The sequence below is a fragment of the Ursus americanus genome, chromosome 15, assembly GCF_024610735.1.
Source record: "Ursus americanus isolate L20-20 chromosome 15, mUrsAme1.1.p, whole genome shotgun sequence".
Taxonomy (NCBI): Eukaryota; Metazoa; Chordata; class Mammalia; order Carnivora; family Ursidae; genus Ursus; species Ursus americanus.
In genome coordinates this window covers 36,365,161-36,386,589 of record NC_142141.1, presented here as the reverse complement: position 1 = coordinate 36,386,589, position 21,429 = coordinate 36,365,161, and the positions used below count along the sequence as shown (strand labels likewise).

General features: G+C 36.5%; 1 protein-coding gene across 2 annotated transcripts in view; it reads left to right on the top strand.

Moving 5' to 3' along the window:
* Positions 1–21,429, top strand: part of WDR70 (WD repeat domain 70) — a 290,352-nt gene that overhangs the window by 179,908 nt on the left and 89,015 nt on the right. For both annotated transcript variants that reach the window (XM_045787291.2, XM_087867918.1), the window contains one exon: positions 4,099–4,273. In XM_045787291.2, coding sequence (XP_045643247.1) covers positions 4,099–4,273 — 175 coding nt within the window. The remainder of the gene's footprint in view (positions 1–4,098; positions 4,274–21,429) is intronic.

Here is a 21,429-nt window from a genome sequence, read left to right as displayed (position 1 = left end):
TGGGTGCAATTGTAAATGGGATTGACTCCTTAATTTCTCTTTCTTCTGTCTTGTTGGTGTATAGAAATGCAACCGATTTCTGTGTATCGATTTTATATCCTGCCACTTTACTGAATTCCTGTATGAGTTCTAGCAGTTTTGGGGTAGAGTCTTTTGGGTTTTCCACATAAAGTATCATATCATCTGCAAAGAGTGAGAGTTTGATTTCTTCTTTGCTGATTCGGATGCCTTTTATTTCTTTTTGTTGTCTGATTGCTGAGGCTAGAACTTCTAGTACTATGTTGAATAGTAGTGGACATTCCTGCTGTGTTCCTGACCTTAGGGGAAAAGCTCTCAGTTTTTCCACATTGAGAATGATATTCACTGTGGGTTTTTCATAGATGGCTTTTATGATATTGAGGTATGTACCCTCTATCCCTACACTGTGAAGAGTTTTAATCAAGAAAGGATGCTGTACTTTGTCAAATGCTTTTTCTGCATCTATCGAGAGTATCATATGGTTCTTGTTCTTTCTTTTATTAATGTAGTGTATCGCATTGATTAATTTGCAGATGTTGAACCAACCTTGCAGCCCAGGAATAAATCCCACTTGGTCGTGGTGAATAATCCTTTTAATGTACTGTTGGATCCTATTGGCTAGTATTTTGGTGAGAATTTTTACATCCATGTTCATCAGGAATATTGGTCTATAATTTTTTTTTGATGGGGTCTTTTTCTGGTTTTGGGATTCAGGTAATGCTGGCTTCATAAAATGTGTTTGGAAGTTTTCCTTGCATTTATGTTTTTTGGAACAGTTTCAGAAGAATAGGTATTAATTCTTCTTTAAATGTTTAGTAGAATTCACCGGGGAAGCCATCTGGCCATGGGCTCTTGTGTGTTGGGAGATTTTTGATTACTGCTTCAATTTCCTTGGTGGTTATGTGTCCATCTAGAGTTTTCTTAATAGGAAGATTTTTAACTATATATTCAGCCTTTTAATCATGTATGAATATTTCAGTTATTTCTTATTAAGTGAACTTTGGTAGTTATATCTTTTAAGGAAATTTATCCATTTCACCTAAATTATCAAATTTATTTATATAAATTCATTCATGAAATTCCCTTATTATCCTTTTAATTTTGTTAAACTTTATGGTGATATCCTCTCTTGTTTTGCTTTTTTTCATCAATCCAGTTAGAGGTTTATTAATTTTATTGATCTTCTCAAGGAACCAGCTTTTGGTTTCTCTGTTGTTTTTCTGTTTTCTGTTTTATCCATTTGTACTCTCATTTTTATTATCTCCTTCCTTCTGCCTGCTTTAGGTTTAATTTTCTCTCTTTTTTCTAGCTTCTTTTTAAAAATATTTATGTATTTAAAGAGAGAGAGAGAGAGAGAGAGAGCACGCGTGTGTGCACAAGTTGGGGGAGTGGTAGAAGGAGAGGGAGAGAGAGAGTCTAAAGCAGGCTCCATGCCCAATGCAGAGCAGGGCATGATCCCATGACCCTGAGATCATGACCTGAGCCATAGTCAAGAGTCAGATGCTTAACTGACTGAGCATCCAGGTCGCCTCTTTTTTTTAGTTTCTTAAGGTTGAATCTTAGGTCGTTGATTCAAGGCCTTTTTTTTTTCTTCCCCTAATATATACAGTTAATGCTATATTTTCCTTCTGTGTTCTGTTTTACCTGAATACCATAAATTTTGCTACATATTTTCATATTTATTGGATTCAGAGTTTTTTCTGCTATCCCTTGTGATGTTTTTTTCTTTAACCGATGGATTATTTAGAATTGTATTTCTTTATTTCTAGATGTTTTGAAAAAGATATTTTCAGATACGTTTCTGTTATTGATTGCTTAATTTTATTTTTTGACAGTGTACATACTTTGTATGATTTTGGTCATTTTTGGTGTGTTTATATTTGTTTTATGGCCCAGAGTATGTTCAGTGTGCACCTGAAAAGAATGCACATTCAGTTGTTGTTGGGTGAAGTGTTATATAAATGTCAATTAGCTCAACTTGTTTGGCATTGTTTTTGATGTCTTCTGTATCCTTACTGATTTTTGGAAGGCCAGGGAGGGGTCTACTTATTCTATCAGTCACTAAGAGAGGAGTGTTGAAGTATACAAATATAAATATGGATTTGCTATGTTTAATTTTGTTTCTATTAAGTTTGCTTTCATATTATGAAGCTCTGTTATTAAGTGGCATTTGAATGTAGGATTGTTGTGTCTTCTTGATCAATTGACTCTTTAGCATTATGAGAGTTTACTCTTTGTCTCTAATTTTATTCCTTGTCCTGAAGTCCACTTTGTTGGACATTAATATGATTGGTTACTCCAGCTTTCTTTTGATTATGTTCACCTGGCACATTTTCCCCCATCTTTTTACTGTTAACCTATCTAAGTCTTTATATTTAAACATTTGTGTATATTTTTAAAAATATTTTATTTATTTTTTTAAATTTATTTTAGAGGGAGAGAGAGAGAAAGTGTACATGCATGTGAGCTGGGGAGAGGGGTGGAGGGGGAAGGAGAGGGACAAGCAGGCTCTGCACTGAGCATGGAGCCCATTATGGGGCTTGATCCCAGGGCCCTGAGATCATGACCTGAGTGAAAACCAAGAGTTGGATGCTTAACCTACTGAGCCACCCAGGCGCCCCCATTTTTGTGTCTTTTTAAAAAACAGAATCTGCTGGGTCTTGCTTTTATGTAATCCAGTCTGACAATCTTGCCTTTTAATTAGAGTTTTTAGATCATTTCTAATTAATGTAGTTATTTATGAGATTGGATTTAAACCTACCATGTTGCTGTTTGTTTTATGTTTATCCCATGGTTCTTCTTTATTATCCCTTCCTGTTTTTATTTCATTTCCATTTTATCTCCATTATTACATATTTATTATAAAAATGTTAGCAATTGCTCTAGGGTTTGTAATATATATCTTTAATGTATCAAAATCTCTCTTCAAATAATATTATACCATTTCAAGTATAGTATAAAACTGTACTTCTATGTCTTCCTCCCCTTTGTGCTAATCTTGACATACATTTTACTTGAACATATGCTATAAATCTTACAATACATTGTTTTACTTCAGCCATTTATCTTTTAAAGAGATTTAAACACTTAAAAAAATGTCTTTTAAATGGATCTTCATTTTTACCATTTGTGGCATTCTGCATTTCTTTGTGTAGATTCAGATTTCCATTTGTATCATATTTGTTCTTCTTGAAGAACTTCCTTTAACATTTCTTTTAGTACATGTCTGAAGGAAATGAATTAGCTTTCATTTATCTGAAAAAGTCTTTGTTTACCTTATTTTTGAAATATTTTTTGCTGCCTATAAAATATTAGATTGACATTTTTTTTTTTCTTTTAGAACTTTGGAGATGTTGTTCTTGCTTCGGTTTGGATAGTTTCTGCCAAGAATTTGCTGAATTTATCTTTGGTTTTCTGTATTTCATGGTTTTTTGGGGTTTTTGTTGTTGTTGTTGTTGTTTTTCCCCTCTCTCTCTCTGGGTCATAAGGATCTTGTTCTGGCTTTCCTTAGTGACAGTGCTCCTTTGCCTGGGACTGTGAGCAGAAGGGTACTCCTCCAACCCCAGGCTGCTGCTTCTTGTTACTTGTTGAAAACTCAGGGGCAGACAATTTTGTTTCTGCTTCTTTGCCTGGGTCCTAGAGTGAGACATCATTCTTTAGTGACTTATTTTTTCAGTGTGTTTTCTGGTGTGTATTATATAACAGTGCATTAAGACATGTAAGTAATTTAGAAATTAATGTGTATATATGAGAGGTGTATATTCAGCAGTTTTACTCATCAGAGTGTATAATCAGAATTGTTCGGAGGCCACTGTTGTAGAGGGTCAGAACTTGTAACTCTGATAGATTTGAAGTAGAATTTGCTACTTGCTGTTTTATTTGAAGACAACATGATTCAGATGGTTCACTTTATTGCAGTGAGCAACCTCATTTATAAGTGGAGAATGTTTTACAGTACACATTTTATTTTAAAATAATTATTAGACTTATATGCTTAAGAGGTGAAGTGGTTTTTATGAGCTCTTCTGAATTTTAAACTCCTTTCTTTTTTGTAAATGAAAATCTCTTTATTGTTTTTAGGACTGTGAGGACATGGGAAGTTGAAAATCCAAGGAAGCAAAGAAGTGTGTTTAAACCACGGACGATGCAGGGTAAAAAAGTAATTCCCACCACGTGCACATACAGTAGAGATGGAAACCTTATAGCAGCTGCCTGCCAGAATGGAAGCATACAGATCTGGGACCGAAATTTGACTGTAAGTCTAGGACATTGAAGTCCGCTTTTCTTAGAAGAAAACCACCTTATAAAGACAAACATCATGTTAAAATATTATGAAGGTCAGTTTCCTGAGTTTAGCCCTAATTTAAACTTCGGTGTTAGTTGATAAAACATTGGGACATTTGCAGTAAACAGCATTTCAGCAAACATTCCAGCTCAGTATTTTCCAATGTGTATTAGATTTTGTTTTTAAAATAAAGTAGATCTTTTGGCATAAAATTTAAAAAGCATAGTGTAGTTTTGTTATTTGGTGTCTCAGTGTACTTGATTTTGAAAGCGAAGGATTTGATAGTAGTGTAAAACAAGACTAAGCAGAGTACTAGAAAATACCCTTTGAAAGATTTAAGAAAACCATGAAATGTCTGGGATGGTCCATCAGTTGTTTTGCAATTATTTTTGTAGTAATTTAAATAATATTTTGTTTTAACATTCCATGACGTTCCATTTGAATAGGTTTCAGATTTTCTTTTACAGTTTTAGATCATTATTAGAATAAATAAATTTTTGAATTGGAAGGGATCACAGAATTCTATGTAAATAATTCTACGAAATAGTGAATATGGAAGTTTTTGGCTAATTCCGAGAATTACCAATAAGCTTTAGAAAGGGTTTTATTCTATGTAGAGATGGTACAATAAGATTTTTTGATAAGTGGAATGATTCTATATTACCAATGTTAAAATGAAAATCTGCATTAATGTTATAATACTATTTGGTTATCTTTATTTTAATAAAAGGTTCTGATAAAATGATTAATTTAGTAATTTGTTAGAATTTATTAAGTACATCTACTAGATGGCAGGCTCTATTGTAGGCACTGGGAATACTGCAGATTATAAAAATTTCCCACCCTGTGGAGTTTATATTCTAGTTCTTTTTAAAAATTATAAAAATAATATTCTTTCAAATAAAATTGTCTATCAGACATTTACATTTTGAAAGGGACCCTAGGAAACATAGTTGTCTTTTTAGGCAGATGGGTTAAAATCACTTGTTTTGGAATAAGGTAAAAAGTAATGATAGGGAAAAAAGAATCCATGTTGATAATGCTGGAAATATCTTTGGCATTTTCTGTTTGTCAGATCTTTTTATTTCTGTTTTCATCTCCATTGTAAACTCCATAAAGCTTCATAACAGCACAGAGATTTTAAAAATCCTTTGAATTGTAAACTGAGTTTTAACCAAGCAATAAATTCTTTAGTAACTGGCTTTTATCGTCTCTGGGTGCTGTTGGATTAAACATAAAAATTCTAAGTCATGAAGTTTTTGTGTGTAGCTTTAAAAGTGGTGTTTGTAGTATAGTGCACATATGTGTGCCTTTCTCTTAGAACCCGTATATTCTTATAAAGTTGGGTACAGTTTTTAAAGATTGGCTCTGCATATCTACTAGAATAATGAGTATCTTCTATTTCTATTATTGTAAAAAACAAAGCTATTTAAATGTCCATTAACCCCAATTTTTTAAGCTATTTTGCCTAATTATAGTCTTTGGTTCTATTTTGTTAGAATTTAATAGTATATAAAGTTATAGTTTATTATACCACATCCTCTTTGTTGTATTTATTCATATTTTTACATTTTCATGTAAATATATGTCACCTAAAGACAAATCAAATTGAGAAGAAAAAACTTGCTAGCAGAAAGTACAGCTTGATTTAAGAACAGAATTTTTAAAAATTTCTTAATTATTACTTCAGCAATAATAAATTATCTGCAGGGAAACACTAAAGCTGAGATTAAAAAAGCCTAATAGCAGTAGTTTTTCCATGCAGTAGCCGGAGAATTACATGGTATATAGTGATTAATACATGTGTGTGTTTTATGACAGTTAAGTGAAAGTTTCATAATTGCCCTACTTAATCATAGAATTCTCATTAGAGAATTTAGAAAATTAAAAAATATTTCTTTTTTAGAAGTAAGGTGTCTATTAGTGATAAATTCCTGTGTTCTTAAGACCTACCTTTACTCTAGAATTATGTTGGCCAGGATGGTAGCCACTAGCCACATTTTGACTGTTTCGATTTAAATTAATTAAAATTTACAATTAAAATTTCAGTTCCTTAGTCACATGGCACTTTTCAAGTACCAAATAGCCACATGTGTCTATGTGCTACTTATTGAACAGCACAGATAAAGAACATTCCCATAGTTGCAGAGAGTTCTGTTGGAAAGTGCTGCTCAAGAGGAGTGTTTGCCCAATATCCCTTTCAGTCATGTGATGATGGCCTGTCTGTCAGTTTGAGAGAAGAGCTTTTCAGAGGAGCTTCTACAGGTCTGCATTACCTCCGTGGTCCCTCAGCCCTCATTCACCAGCATATATCTGAGCAGTGGCAAGAAAGCCAGTGTCTGGTTAGAGTAAGGTGAGGGAGGTGCAGAACAGTGGGAGGGGACATTGGAGAGGTAATAGCATGCACCCTGACTCGGGTTCCATGTATGCAGAAGCCTTCTCGGCCTGCAACATGCTTCTCCTACGTGTTCACGTGGCTTCTCCCCCCCTCCCCCCGGCCACCCTTTAGTCCTTTGCTCACATTTTCTCTTCTCAGTAAGGTCTCCCTGACTCCACCCTACATAAAATTGCAGCCTTCTCCCCACCAGTGGCGCTCTCTGTCCTTATTTTCTTCCGTCATGCTGATCAGCATCTGACATACTCTACTATGTATTTTACATACTTGTTTATTGGCTATTTACTTCCAGTAGGATATTGGCTCCACAGGGAAAGGATTATTGCCTGTTTTGCTCCCTGCTGTATTCCCAGAGCAAAGAACAATGCCTATCATACAGCAGATCTTCAAGAATGATTTGTTGAGTGAATGAGTGAATGAATCTGTTCTGTAAAGGTAACAAAATAAGGTTGTCAGTTTATTTCTGGGAAGACATTTAAAAGTAGCAACATTAAAAAAAAACCTATTTATATGAAACCTCAATGAAAGAGAGATAGAGAAGGAATAGGGGAGACTGAGGTAATTTTTGGTATATCCTTAATGATGTATAAATATATAATCTCTATTAACATAGTAGATTTTTAAAAACTACTTTCATGGCTCTCAAGTCTAATTTCTGACTTTAAAATATTCTAGCATTGTATGGTCTCATGAATATCTAATGACTTCTTTTGTTTGTATAAAAACACATCCTTTGGACATATTTTTTTCAAAGCTGTTCTTTAATATCTATTAAGAATCTACAATATGCTAGGCCCTTAACTACAAGAACATGCTGTATTTACTTGTATTACAATCACTATTTATAAACTAAGATTTTGGCAGGAAAATGGGGACCATCATATTTATTTCTTTATTTTTGCCTTCCATAGATACAGGTGATGGGAAGGAATAATACTTGAAGTTGTTTTATTTGGCAGTAGCGTACTATCAGCAGCAGCTTGACCTACTCTCCAACTGACTGCCTCTTACTTCTCCTTTTGCCTGCATTCCCTGCCCAGATTCTGGGGCTGTGCCTTTTGGGAAAATGACCACATACTCCAATCCCCTATCAGGAAAACTTCAAGCCTAAATGTGCAGAGACATTTATCCAGCTCAGTGGCTCATCAGTGCCCATACCATCAGCCATCCCAGAGAATGGTTGGTATGGACCAGAGAGGGGCTTGGGCAGAACTAGTGATGTTGGGAGATAAGTTTCTGGGCAAATGAAGCCTCCAGTGTGTAAGAGAACAGGTATAAAAGAGAGAAACAATGGGAAATAAAGTCACCAGTAGTAGCTTAGATCCAGTGCACTACAGATCCTTAAATGTCTCCAGTCACTGTCAGATAACCTGTGTTAAGCTTAGGTTGATTTATGTCCTTTTCACCTTCCCCTTTATTTATGTGTGTAAGTATGCATTAAGAGATTTTGTTTTTATAGAGAGAGAATTTGCAGTTTGCTTTTTTTACCTGAAAGCGTAGCATGGACAACCTCGTAAGTGAATAGGTAGAGCTCTAATTTCTTTATTTAAGTGCAATCATAGTTTTACATACATGAAAGGTATACTTTTCAAAAAATTTATTTTTTTATTAATAACTTCTTCGCTTGCATTATTCTATCTCTACCCCATAATGCTTGTGAATTACCTGGTATGTATTCTTCTGTACTTCTTTCCATATTTCTGTATCTCTAGCTAGCTAGCTGTCTACATTGGGAACATTTCTCCTGCTATTTTGGAACACCTACCACCTCACTGAGAATGAGACAAAAGAAATTTAAACCCATTAAGTAATTATAAAAAAGAATTATCTGTAAGATTACTTATAATCAGATGTTATCTTGTATAATGCCCATAATACGGAAGAGTTAGGGAAGGCTTAGGGGGTCAGGATAGGTACTCATATTCAGGACCTCTGAGAGGTATGGAATTTAGATAACCAATGGGATCAGTTGGGATTACAGAGTAATAATGCTGTTATTTTACTAAGCAACATAACAAGGCTATTCTGCATCAATGCAGTCACACTGAAAGGCTCTTTTGAGATTGTTATATCTCAAAACGTTTTAGATCTTTTCTTTTAAAATCACCATCAAGCTTATTTCAGATAATAGCAAGTACCACAAAGAAAATAAAGCAGAATAAAGAGAATGTTTTGTGGGAGGGGTGGCACTTGAGTTCCTGGGTACCTTTAAGTTGCTTAAAGTCACACAGAGGGTTGCCTGGTTGGCTCAGCCCTTAAGCGTCTGCCTTCGGCTCAGGTCATGATCCCCAGGTCCTGGGATCCAGCCCCGTATCGGGCTCCCTCCTCGGTGGGAAGCCTGCTTCTCTCTCTCCCACTCCCCTTGCTTGTGTTCCCTCTCTCGCTGTCTCTCTCTGTCAAATAAAGAAATAAAATCTTTAAAAAAAAGAAAACAACAAAAAAATAAAGTCACACAGAAATGATTCCTCACTGTTGGACACTATCTGCTGTGCCTTGTATTTTATGGATTGTTTTTGAGATTTAAAAATTTGTTTCTCGTGGTATTTTCTATTAAATTCCATAATACAGCTTTGATCCTTCTTCTTTCACACCTCGTGTAAACCAGTTCAGGTCAAATTCTCATACTATTGGTTAACTACATTCTGTAGTCATTTTTTTATGGATAGTTTTTTTTCTCCCCCTGCTTTTTGGACATTTTTATGAAGCTGTCATAGCCACTGAAGAGAAAAACACTATTTACTCTCATAGAGTTTCAGAATTATCTCTAAGTACATATACTAACAGAGACTATTAGTGAGAGGGAAAAGTTTTATGAAGGAGGGTTCTTAATATTTACCTCATCTTTCTCATTTATACAATTTGAACATCCCAGACTTCCTTTAAATAGAGTGTTAACCTGTTGATATTGCAGATTTTGGAGATTTTAAAAGGAATAATACTTTGAAATATTTTTAGCATATAGTATTTTGTCCTTATTTCCAGTCTTGTTTTGTGACAAATTTGTCATTTGTTGTGCAATTTTAATATCACAATAACTTCACTTTGGAAAATGTTTCATTATATAGCTATTTATCATTTACTGTCATCTACAAATGCGAATAAGTCAAATCACTAAAAAAATTCCCTTTGAAACTATTTCAGCCAAAACAGTTGCTTTTACTCTTGTGTTTTAATTTTTATGACATACCGCTTTAGCTATCAACCTTGGGAATAATGCATGGAGAGCTTTTTGAGATTTGATTTCTCTGTACTTGTTGGGTGTCCTTTATCTTTCTCATAGTGATGTCATCAAAAGGCTTTCATGAGTTAAACATGACTTCCATTGGCCAACACTGTGCTTGCAAGCAAGTCCAGGTTCGTGCCCTCCTCCAGGTGTCTTCTCCCTTCTTTACTTGAAGACCGGTCATTTAACAGTGATTCAAAGCTTTTAGCCAATCTCAGTTCAAGTTAAAGTGGCAAAATATTGACTATATGGAGGAGTAAAGTACATTATAGAGGAGAAAATGGTATTTTTTAAACAGTTTAAAAAGCAAATTATTTAGAAAAAAGTTTCTGGTATCTTCCTTTGAGAAAACATGCTGTCTCTGAAAAAAATATATAAAGAGCATTATTAAAAATTCAAACACAGATTTTTATCTCTTCATTAGGCCTAATATTGGGAGTCTAAAAAATACAGACAGCTAAATATTGATTGCATACTTCTATGGCACAGTTTGTAAATGATACCTGAGGCATAAATCACATCATACATCACTCGGGGCTTTCTGTCTTATCAGTCCTGGGTTTCCTGAGCATTCTATATGTCGTTTTCCTTATTCAGGAAATGAGGGCATGATCCCCAGCTTGTCATATTATTTTGAGGAATATATTAGGTAATATATTAAAAGTAGCCAGAATGGGACTTGCACATAACAGGTTCTCAATAACTGTTGGTCTCTTCTTCCTCCTTTTCTCTTTAGCTCCTAGTCAGCTTACAGTTTATGTAGAATGGTAAAATTAGATCTCAGGATGCTATTGAGCTCAGACTGAAAGTGTCATGAGTTTCCCAGATTTCTTGGGGACTAAAGGTATGGCTTAGAAAGATGAGAATGTAGATCCCTGTTACAGCCGTCATTCAATGTAGGAAAATACAGTCACCATCAGTTAATGAGAATGTTATGTACCCACTGGTAAGTGTGCCTGAATAGATGTATGAACTATAGTTACCTTTTTAAATAAACACTCGGGAGAAAACATGTGACATACAGATTGTTCTGTAGTGTTTTAAACACGCATATTTTTCGAAGTTTACTTTTCAAGAAAGTATGTCATTGACTCACAACACAAATAATCATCAAACTGCGCAAAATTACTTGCAGGCCCTGAAGTTAAGTTCTAATTTGTCAATTATTTTAATGAGAGCTTTAAAGTTTTACTTAAAATGCTTTTAGAAAATGTTATATATTGTTGGAAACAACATTTTTTAAATGAGGAAATACTGGCTTTTGAAAAAGTTAGGTTAAAAGGTTTTCTTTTAAATATAAGTGATTATTGTCCTTGTTTTTTGAGGTCAGGAGTAATAGAGCAATTGAATTTTAAGACTTTCAGTTAAACAGGATAAATTAAACACATTCCCCTCTGCTTCCTTCTGAAACTCCACTAAAATGACAGAAAGGGCATTTTTAAAAGCATAGATGAAGAGAATTAGAGGGGAGATGGCAGCAGAAAAGAGAACTCAAGACATTTTGGAACATGGAAACCAAATGCAAGAATGGTAACTGACTTATCCAATGAGAGAAAGCGGAAACCTTAGCAGTGGCGGGAGCAGCCAGTAAAAGACAAAGGGACTGTTCTTCGGTTCCCTTCTCTGTCCTGCGCAACCATATCACTGTTCTTCCCTCTTCTTCCCTCACCCCGCGAGAACAGTAAAGAATTACTTTTGGGTGTTAGAGACTATATTCCAGGTAAAGCTGAGATAAGGGGAACATCTTCATGTAGAGCTGTGTTTCTCCTCCTCCCCCCCCCCCCATTGTTACTGTAATAGCAATTACTGAGTGCTTCCTGTGGGGTAGGTGGTATTTTAAACACTTGACATGTAATATTTCATTTAATCCTTATAGCATTCCTGTGATGCAAGTACTGTTACTACTGTCACTTTACAAATGAAGAAATAAGACACAAAGAGGTTGAGTTGCTTACCAAAGTTTACAGTTAGTAAGTGGCAGAATTGAGATTTCATCCCAGGCAGTTAGTTCAAGAGCCTGTACCAGGGGTCAGCAAACTACGGCCCATGTGCCAAATATAGCTCACCATCAGGTTTCCTGTGGCCTGCAGGCTGGGAAGGGTTTTTACATTTTTAAATGGTTGTACTGTTGTCTCATGGCTACTGTAACAAATTACCACAAACTTAGTGACTTAAAACAACACAAATTTATTATCTTACACTTTTGTGGGTTAGAGGTCTTACTGGACCAAAATTAAGGTCGTTATGGGCTGTGTTCCTTTCCGGAGGCTTCAGGGGAAACATCTTTTTCTTGCCTTTTCCAGCTAGTAAGAGTCACCCACATTCCTTGGCTCATGGCCCCTTTCCTCCATCTTCAAGGCCAGCAACAGTGAGTGGAGTCCTTTCACATCACAACATGGTGACCTTTTCTTCTGTTTTTCTCTTTCACTTTTAAAGACCTGTGTGATTACATTGGATCGACTCAGTAATCTGGGATCATCTCCCTATTTTAAGATCAGTTTAGCAATATTAATTCAGTCTGAAACCTTAATTCCTCCTTTGCCATGTAAAATAACATATTCACAGATTTAAGGAATTAGGATGTGGAAATCTTTGGGGGGCATTATTCTGCCTACTGCAATGACACGACATTTTAAAAAATCAAAATATGAAATATATTTCATGACATGAAAATTGTGTGAATTCAGATTTCATTGTCATTAAGTTCTATCAGAGCAGCCTTGCTCATTCATTTTCATATGGTCTGTGCTTGTTTTTGCATTACAACAGCAGGGCTACAGCAGACTCTGTGGCCCTCAAAGCCTAAAATATTTACTGTCTATGCCTTTACAAGATTTTCACCCCTGACATAGAGTTTCTAATCAGCTTTTTAGTGCCTTACTTTTATATAGTAATGGACAGACAAGGGTTACGAGACATTTGAGGAAATCCTCTAACATGAAATACAGAGATTAAAGCAAACAGAATAACTAAGAGGGGAGAGAGAGACAATGTAGAAAACAGAAAACAGAGAAGAATTTTAAGAAAAAAATCCTATAATTAATATGCCAGAGAGAAAAGAGAAAATATTACAACCAAGAAACTAAAGCAGATACTACAAAAAATTTTTGAACAGTTAGAATTCAAGCAAGAGCTCTTAGAAAGTAAATAGATGATACTAGGGGGGACATCCATAGGAGTGTTGAAAAATAGAGTCAAGGAAATCTCCTAGAAAGTAGAATAAAACACTAAGAATGATAGACTTTTGAAAGGGTCAATTTTGACTTGAAAATTCTAGAAAAAGAAAATGTAGAGGAGGGAGGATGGAATTAGGTGAGAAATAGTTACTCCTCCTGCTCCAAAAAAAATGTCAGAACTGAAAAAACATAATTTTCCAGATAGGAAGGGCTTATCAAATACTCAGTGCAGTGAATGAAAAAGACTCCTATTAAACTATGTATCGTGAACTTTCAGGGCATCAGGGTTATAGAGAAGATCCTGAGAAATCTCAGAGAGAGAAATATAGGAAACATGTAACGGGATAATGGGCCATGTAATTAAGGATGTTGGTAAGGTGGTTGCTCAGTGTGGGCTCTTGGGTCAATAGGGAAGAAAACTAGGAGCAAGAGGGGCTGACAGATGGAAGGGAGGCAGAGAGATGACATCATTGATTCCACTAAGGTTATTGAGCATGTTCTCTGGTCCAAGTACTATTCTAGGTGCTTAGCATCTACCATGATTAACAAAACAGTGACACGACCCAGTTTGTTTTCAAACACCCCGGAGAAGCTCAAAATGGATATTTCGAGGATGCATCATAAGATATTGTGTAATCTCTTTGAGTGTTTTGAAGAATAAAATATGAGACTTTCCAAGCACCAAATCCAGCTTTTTCTCCTTTCTCCTCTTTTTTCAGTCTTTCTTCTCCTTATTGATAGTATCACTCTTTGAAACAATCTCTTCTCCTGCTAATTTTCCTTTTCTATAACCAGTGTCAGTCTCATAAATTCTGTTTTAGTGGCCCTCACATCTGCCTCCTCAGTTTCACCTCCTTTGCCTTCATTCTACTTCCGACTTGCGTCATCTCCAGGCTGTGTTTCTGGGTATCCTCAGCCTTCTCTGTCCATCCACTCAGATATACCCAGTTCCAGCTTAAATCTTATTAGATGCAACACATACTGCTTCAGCGCTTACCACATACTGACTGCAGTTCACATTTCCTCTCACTGACACCTACAGCCTTTCAGTTTATCTTTAACCAGTCTTTGAATATCTCCCACGACTTTCTCCATAAATAGAAAAACTTAAAAAAAAATAGACTTAATTATACTTTGTTCCCTCCTGATCACCTTCTCCTGCCTTGCTGCCTTTTGCAGAACTGACCACTCTGCCCTGTGTGCTTCTCCTGCAAGCCCCCAACTGCTGGTGGTGATTTCATTCCTTGAAAGCCAAATCAGATGCTATTCCCTGAACACTGCTCTTGAACAGTGGACCAGAAGATGATTTATCCAGGAGTGTAAACCCTGAAAACATACAAATAACAGAATTAGGTCGAATGTTTTTTAAGAAATAATCTTCCATTTTAAAATCTCATCATTTTAATAAGTGAAGATTGCTTTGCCTCAGTTTGGCCCATGGTGATGGTGAATTTCCCCAGAAATGTCCAGTTAGTGGCCTAACATTACCTCAAGCAGTTGGATAGGGAAGGGGTTGAGTCAAATAGTGAAATGGTTGAGGAATTTAGTGTCTGCCTATCTCTTTAACCTCACCTGCCATTCTTCTTCTTCTCCTTCTTCTTCTTCTTCTTCGTCTTCTTCTTGTTCTTCTTCTTCTTCTTTTTTGTAAGATTTATTTATTTGAGAGAGCGTGTGTGTGTGCGTGCACGCACGCATGTGCAAATGGGGAGGAGCAGAGGGAGAGGGAGAAAAGCAGACTCCCTGCTGAGTGGGGAGCCTGACATGAGGCTTGATCTCAGGACCCTGAGATCATGACCTGAGCTGAAATCAAGTGTCAGGAGCTCAACCGACTGAACCACCCAGATGCCCCATCTCACCTGCCACTCCTCTTTATGCTCATTAAACTCCAGACTAGCTAGCCTCTTTCCATTCTTCAAATACTACTAGGCCTTGTCCTGCCTTGGAGCCTTTGTACTTGTTACCCTTGGTGCTTGTAGGCCTTTGTCATGGTTTATTGCCTTGGCTGTGGCAACTAACTTCTCGTTCTGACCTCTGGCAAAATGTCATCTCAAAGAACCACAAAGCAGTGTAATAGTAGAGAATGTGAATTAAAAAGTCTAGTTCTAGAGCGAGGCTGGATTTCTGGCTAGAATAGTGCCCTTGTTTTCCCTGACCCTGTATTTCTGTCCCATTGCCTAAAATATGTTACTGTCTTTATAACATTTACCACTGTGTAATTATTTTGTTTTATTTTTCATTTGTCTGCTCATTCATTTTGTCTCCTCCTAACCTAAGCTTCATAAGGTCAGGAACTTTTTGTATTATTTGCTATTTTCCCATCCCTTAAAAGAGCATGACATATAGTATGTGCATCCCATAAATATTTGTTGAGTCAATGAATGGATGCTATCAGATCATCATAGGTTCTATCTTGAGGTGGTTTAGTTTTCAATTACCATTATTCGTGTTTTAAAATTTTTGATTACTGTTAATCAAGCTTTTTTATCATCAAATAAATGTGTTATTATAGATTGTTTGTTTTAGCCTTCAGTATGGAGTGACGCTTACTTGCGTCAAAAGTATTTTCAGTCTATTTTTTTCTAATAAATAGATTATTAAAGTATATGATGTTAATAATAGCTGATAATTACTGAACACTTTGTGCCAACCACTGTTCCAAGTACTTTATATATATGTTGATTCATGTGACCCTTAGAGCCATACTATGAGGTACTACCATTAGCCATATATTTTAGATGAGCAAACTGAAACCTGGTAGAGAAAGGTATAACAGCTTGCTTGAGGCTGGTAAAATCGTGGAGCCACGCAGTCTGCAGTGAGCCTGCGCTCTTAATCACTGTGCCGCAGTGCTGTATGGTTCACGAATGAGTGATCCTTCCTGCTGGAGAGATTCTAAAGCTAGAGTATGGTCATGGTTGCACAACTCTGCAAACTTACTACAGATCATTGAATCATACACTGAAAATGGGTGAATTTTATGGTATTAAGTTGTATTTTGATAAAGCTGTTTAAAAAGTGACTTATTAAAATGGGTTATAATCTTTTCAAAACTGCTTCTGCAGTGGAACTTTAAACCCTGAATTCTCTTGCCACTGGAATAAAGGAAGAGATGAAATAGGTAATCTTCTGCCCTGCCTAAATTGGCTAAGGACAGGGATGCCTGGGTGGCTCAGTCGATTAAGTGTCTGCCTTTGCCTCAGGTCATGAGGGATTGAGTCCTGCATCTGGCTCCTTGCTCAGCAGGGAGCCTGCTTCTCCCCTTCTCACTCCCCATGCTTGTGCTCTTTCTCTCTCTCTGTCAAATAAATAAATAAAATCTTAAAAAAAGAATAAATTGGGGGTGCCTGGGTAGCGCAGTCGTTAAAGCGTCTGCCTTCGGCTCAGGGCGTGATCCCGGCACGCCGGGATCGAGTCCCACATCGGGCTCCTCTGCTGTGAGCCTGCTTCTTCCTCTCCCACTCCCCCTGCTGTGTTCCCTCTCTCGCTGGCTGTCTCTCTGTCACATAAATAAATAAAATCTTTAAAAAAAAAAAAAAAAAAAAAAAAGAATAAATTGGCTAAGGACAAAAAAGTTTACAAGTCACTGTTACATGCTCTTTGGAGACAAGAGTTCTTTTTCTTTCTTCTTTAACTTTGGATCCACTCTTATGGAAAACATATGTGGTAGGGATTTAATAAATAGTTGCTGGAATAAATTTCAAGGGTTTAATTTACCTATAGCCTCAATATTTAAATTTTATTCCAAACATTCTTGCTTTCATATTCTAATTTTGAGATGTAGACCTTGCACAGTATCCTGAAAAAGGCAAAACTTAGGCCGTGCCTTGATACATATTAACATACAGAAAGAAGGAAATATAACTGATGAAAATAATGTGTGAGAAAATTCTTAGGTTTAGATGATCACATATTGATCAAAGTTGCCCAGGGAAGCCAGAAGAAAAATTAAAATTGGATTAAGATATGTATTTTTCTTATAAAGATTATAAATATTCTTAAAACATTTTACCTTATAAGTAAAACTAGAAGAATTAGAATTTTCTCCTAAATGTGGTAAGAGTAGAAACTTCTATGAATATTTGTGGATGTGTATTGATCATTAGGACAGAAAAAAATAGAAATTGGTCAGCAGAAACCTCCAGTTTAAAATATGTGAGTAAGAGGGGTGCCTGGGTGTCTATGTTGGTTAAGTGTCCGACTTGGGCTTAGGTCATGATCTTGGGGTCCCTGCTCTGCAGAGAGTCTGCTTGTCCCTCTGCCTCCACCCTCCCCTGCTCATACACTCGCGAGCTCTCTCTCTTTCTCTCTCAAATAAATAGATAAAATCTTTAAAAAATGTATGTGAATAGGAGCTGCTGTTATGGAGTCAAATATATAAATATTGTAAGTAAGCAGTTAGTATAATCTTACATTTTCATTATACTGAATAAGCAGACCACAGAGGCTGTACAGATTCAAGAGCATGGTATAGTTTTTGTCACTATTTGGTGATGTGAATTTAGTCAAAATATTAAAGTAAAAGTAATTATGAAATATCTGTAAAGAAGTAAGACATTTTTGGGGCGCCTGGGTGGCACAGCGGTTAAAGCGTCTGCCTTCGGCTCAGGGCGTGATCCTGGCGTTCTGGGATCGAGCCCCACATCAGGCTCCTCCTCTATGAGCCTGCTTCTTCCTCTCCCACTCCCCCTGCTTGTGTTCCCTCTCTCGCTGGCTGTCTCTATCTCTGTCAAATAAATAAATAAAATCTTAAAAAAAAAAAAAAAGAAGTAAGACATTTTTATCTGTACGGCATGTAATCATGACAGTTCTTTTGTAACTCTGTTTTCAATTTTATTAGACATGTATCCAACACATAGCTCATGATTTCCTCTGGAAAGCTGGTGCTAACCTTTGACCTATGTAATGGTTCCCAAAGAAAGTTAATTTGGTCTATTTTTTTCTGATTATTAAACTAATCTATAGTTATTTGTAAAAATATCCAAAATACAAAAGCATATGAAAAACATGACTTACCTATAACTACTCCACCCAGAGATGAGCATTTCTGTACTCACATGTAAGGTGTGTGAGCCCTGCATGTGTGTTTGTTTCACTGAATTGGGTTTTTTAGTAGCCCTAATAATTTAGCACCCCTCTTCCCGACATGAGTTCTAAACAAAGTACAAAATAAGACTAATCACCGAAGTGTGATAGATGAAGGCCCAGAATCCACCTTTGCTACAGATGGTGGAGGAGGATGACAGCTAGAAGTGCCTGCTAACTAACTCCTAGAATTGGACAGAATTGCCCACCCAGTCCCATCCAACATTGAACCTTGCTAGGCTTGCGCCAAGAAGACTTTGGGCATGGAAGAGCGGAGGAGAATTACTCCTTAAGATCAGCTTGCACGCAAGAAGGAAAAGGGAAGAGCTAAGCCAGGCGCTGTCAGTTACTTTTTACCACAATCACAGGTCAGATTAATGTACTACCCTCCTTCCTAGGGAAGAGTGAATGAGAAGTGGGACAAGGTTGGGGCAGGAGGCTATCACGTCAAAGGGCCTTAGAGGTATGTCAAGGAGTTTGAATACTCCTCTAGGGTAATGGGAAGCCATTAGACGGATTCTAGAAGAATAATACGATCCAAGTTGTATTCTTAAAAGAATCACTCTGGCCACTTTTTTTTTTAATTGAAGTATATTTAACATACAGTGTTATATTAGTTTCAGGTGTACAACATAATGATTCAACAGCTCTATACATTACTTTTTTTTTTTAATTTTTTTTTTAAGATTTTATTTATTTATTTGACAGAGAAAGACAGCCAGTAAGAGAGGGAACACAAGCAGGGGGAGTGGGAGAGGAAGAAGCAGGATCCCAGCGGAGGAGCCTGATGTGGGGCTCGATCGATCCCAGGGATCCGGGATCACGCCCTGAGCCAAAGGCAGACGCTTAACGACTGAGCCACCCAGGCACCCCTATACATTACTAAACACTCACCATAATAAGTGTAGTTACCATCTGTCACCAGTGTTATTGACTATGTTCCCTATGCTGTACTTTTCATCTCTGTGACAGTTGTTTATTTTATAACTGGAAGTTTGTACTTATAAACCCCTTCATCTATTTCACCCACTCCCCCTCCCCCATACCTCCCCTCCAGCAATCCCTCATGCCATTTTGCATGGAGAATAACTGTAAGGGGAGAAAGGTAGAAGTAAGGTGACTGGGGGCTGGCTGTTGCAGATGTCCAGGTAATTTCCTGGACCAGGTTGGTAGCGGTAGAGGTAATCTTTGGATTTTGAAGATTTTTTTTGAAGCTAGATTGACAAATGGGTAGAATTTAATGTAAAGGTAATTTATTCACAGTATTTTAAATTATGGCTTTTTAAAGAGTTGTGCACTATGTTAGAAAGAAAATCGCAGGTCTAAAATGGTGTCACTTAGGTTAACGAAGACTTAATACCTAACCCATCTCTTTTTTCAACTTCTTAGGAATGTAACCTTTAACCATTCAACAAGGGAGTTTTCTGGTCCGCACTAGGAAAATTACAGATAGACCCTTCCTGTTACCCTTAGGAGGGCAACCTTGCCTATAACAGTGGATTCTCTGCTTAATAATTTCCTTTTTTCCACTCCTTCTCTTTCTTTAAAAACCCTTTCTTTTCTGTAATCCTTTGGAGCTACCCTCTACTTGCTAGAAGGTATGCTGCCCATTTCATGCATTGATTTAAAAAGCCAATTAGATCTTTAAAGTTTGCTTGGTTGAATTTTTGTTATTTAACAACTGGTATAATAAAAAGAATTTAATTTGACAAAGATTCCATAAAACACATTGATTGATTTTCATGGTTTCTGATTTTTAAACGGTAAGCAGGCTGTTTGGGGTTGAGAATTTGGATTACAGGAAAATCTGTTTTGATTTTGTGTTATTTTAGCTAATTTTAAATAGTTCGTTTTACTTTTATGATTATCTTAAATCAATTGGCAATATGGAGTAAATCTCCCTAATTTTCTTTCTTTCTTTCTTTCGAGAGCGAGCAAGCATGAGTGGGGGTGGGGGGAGCAGAAGGAGAGGAAGAGAGAGAATCTTAAGCAGGCCCCATGCCCAGTGTGGAGCCCTGCCCGGGGCTCAATCTCAGGACCCTGAGAGCATGACCTGAGCTGAAATCAAGAGTCAAATACTCGACTGACTGAGCCACCTAGGCACTCCAATAATCCCTGAATCTTTAAAAAAAAGAGTTTTTGCATCTTCAATAGCATGAGTAAAGTCCTTTGCAGTTGTCTAGATAGGGCTGTTATGTCATTTAAAATGGTGGATCTCTGCAGGATGACTATAGTCTCTAGAAAGCCTATATAAGGGATTCCTCTCTCTAGGAGAGATATTTCCTTCGCTGTGTTTCTCAGCTTCAGGACAGCTATGATTTATTTTGTAAGCTGAAGAGGCCAAACATTACTGTTTTAATCATTATAAACAGCATAGTAAATGTTAAATGTTCACTCAATAGAGCCACTAGTAGGGCTTTTATATACAGAAAGTAATGTCTGAGCCAAAAATGTGAAAGCGTTCTCTGGGCTGTGTGCATTCTCTTTTAACCTACTGTTTGATTCATTGCAACTGGAGAAGGGATGCAACCAGTGATGATTTGAGCTCTGAAACTCCTGGTGTTACAGTGAACCTCCCTGTTCTCTGTGTGTGTCTTTTTCTTTTTCTTTTTTTTTTTAAATTTCCTTCTTCTACTAATCATACAAGCCGTAATAATTTACCGCATTTCATAAAACTCAGAAACTTATTTTTATGTATTGATAGCCAAATTATAGAGCATTTCAAGATTCTGGTAAACCTCAACAATTTGAAATATTTAAAATATTTACCAGTTTTGTTCCTTATCAGAGTTTTTGTTCTTTTAGCTCTCTTCTACAAAGTAATGTGAGGATCCAATCTTAATTCAGAAGTATTTTTAAAGTTATTGCCCCAATTTATTTATAGTTAATTACATAAAGAATTATTCTCACAGCTGTCTGATAAAAAATTTTACTTTTTGCTGTAGAAGTTTTACTTTGGGTGGAAAACGCTGATGTTTATGGGATAGGTGGTAAAGTCACCAATTGCTGTGTATATCCTATAATAAGCCTGTTTTATTCCAAAAAACAGTTCTTATGCTCTCTCAGTCTGGTCATATGGCACAGAAAGAAAGGAATTACTTGTTTTGTAAAACTATGTTTTGTTTTGCCCACAGTAAATTACATTTTCATTGTGACTGACTATACAAGTATCTTTGCACAGACTGGCACACACCCACCCATGCAGTTGAAATAGTTTACCAGAACAGTTCCCAGTCTTGCAATGTACAAT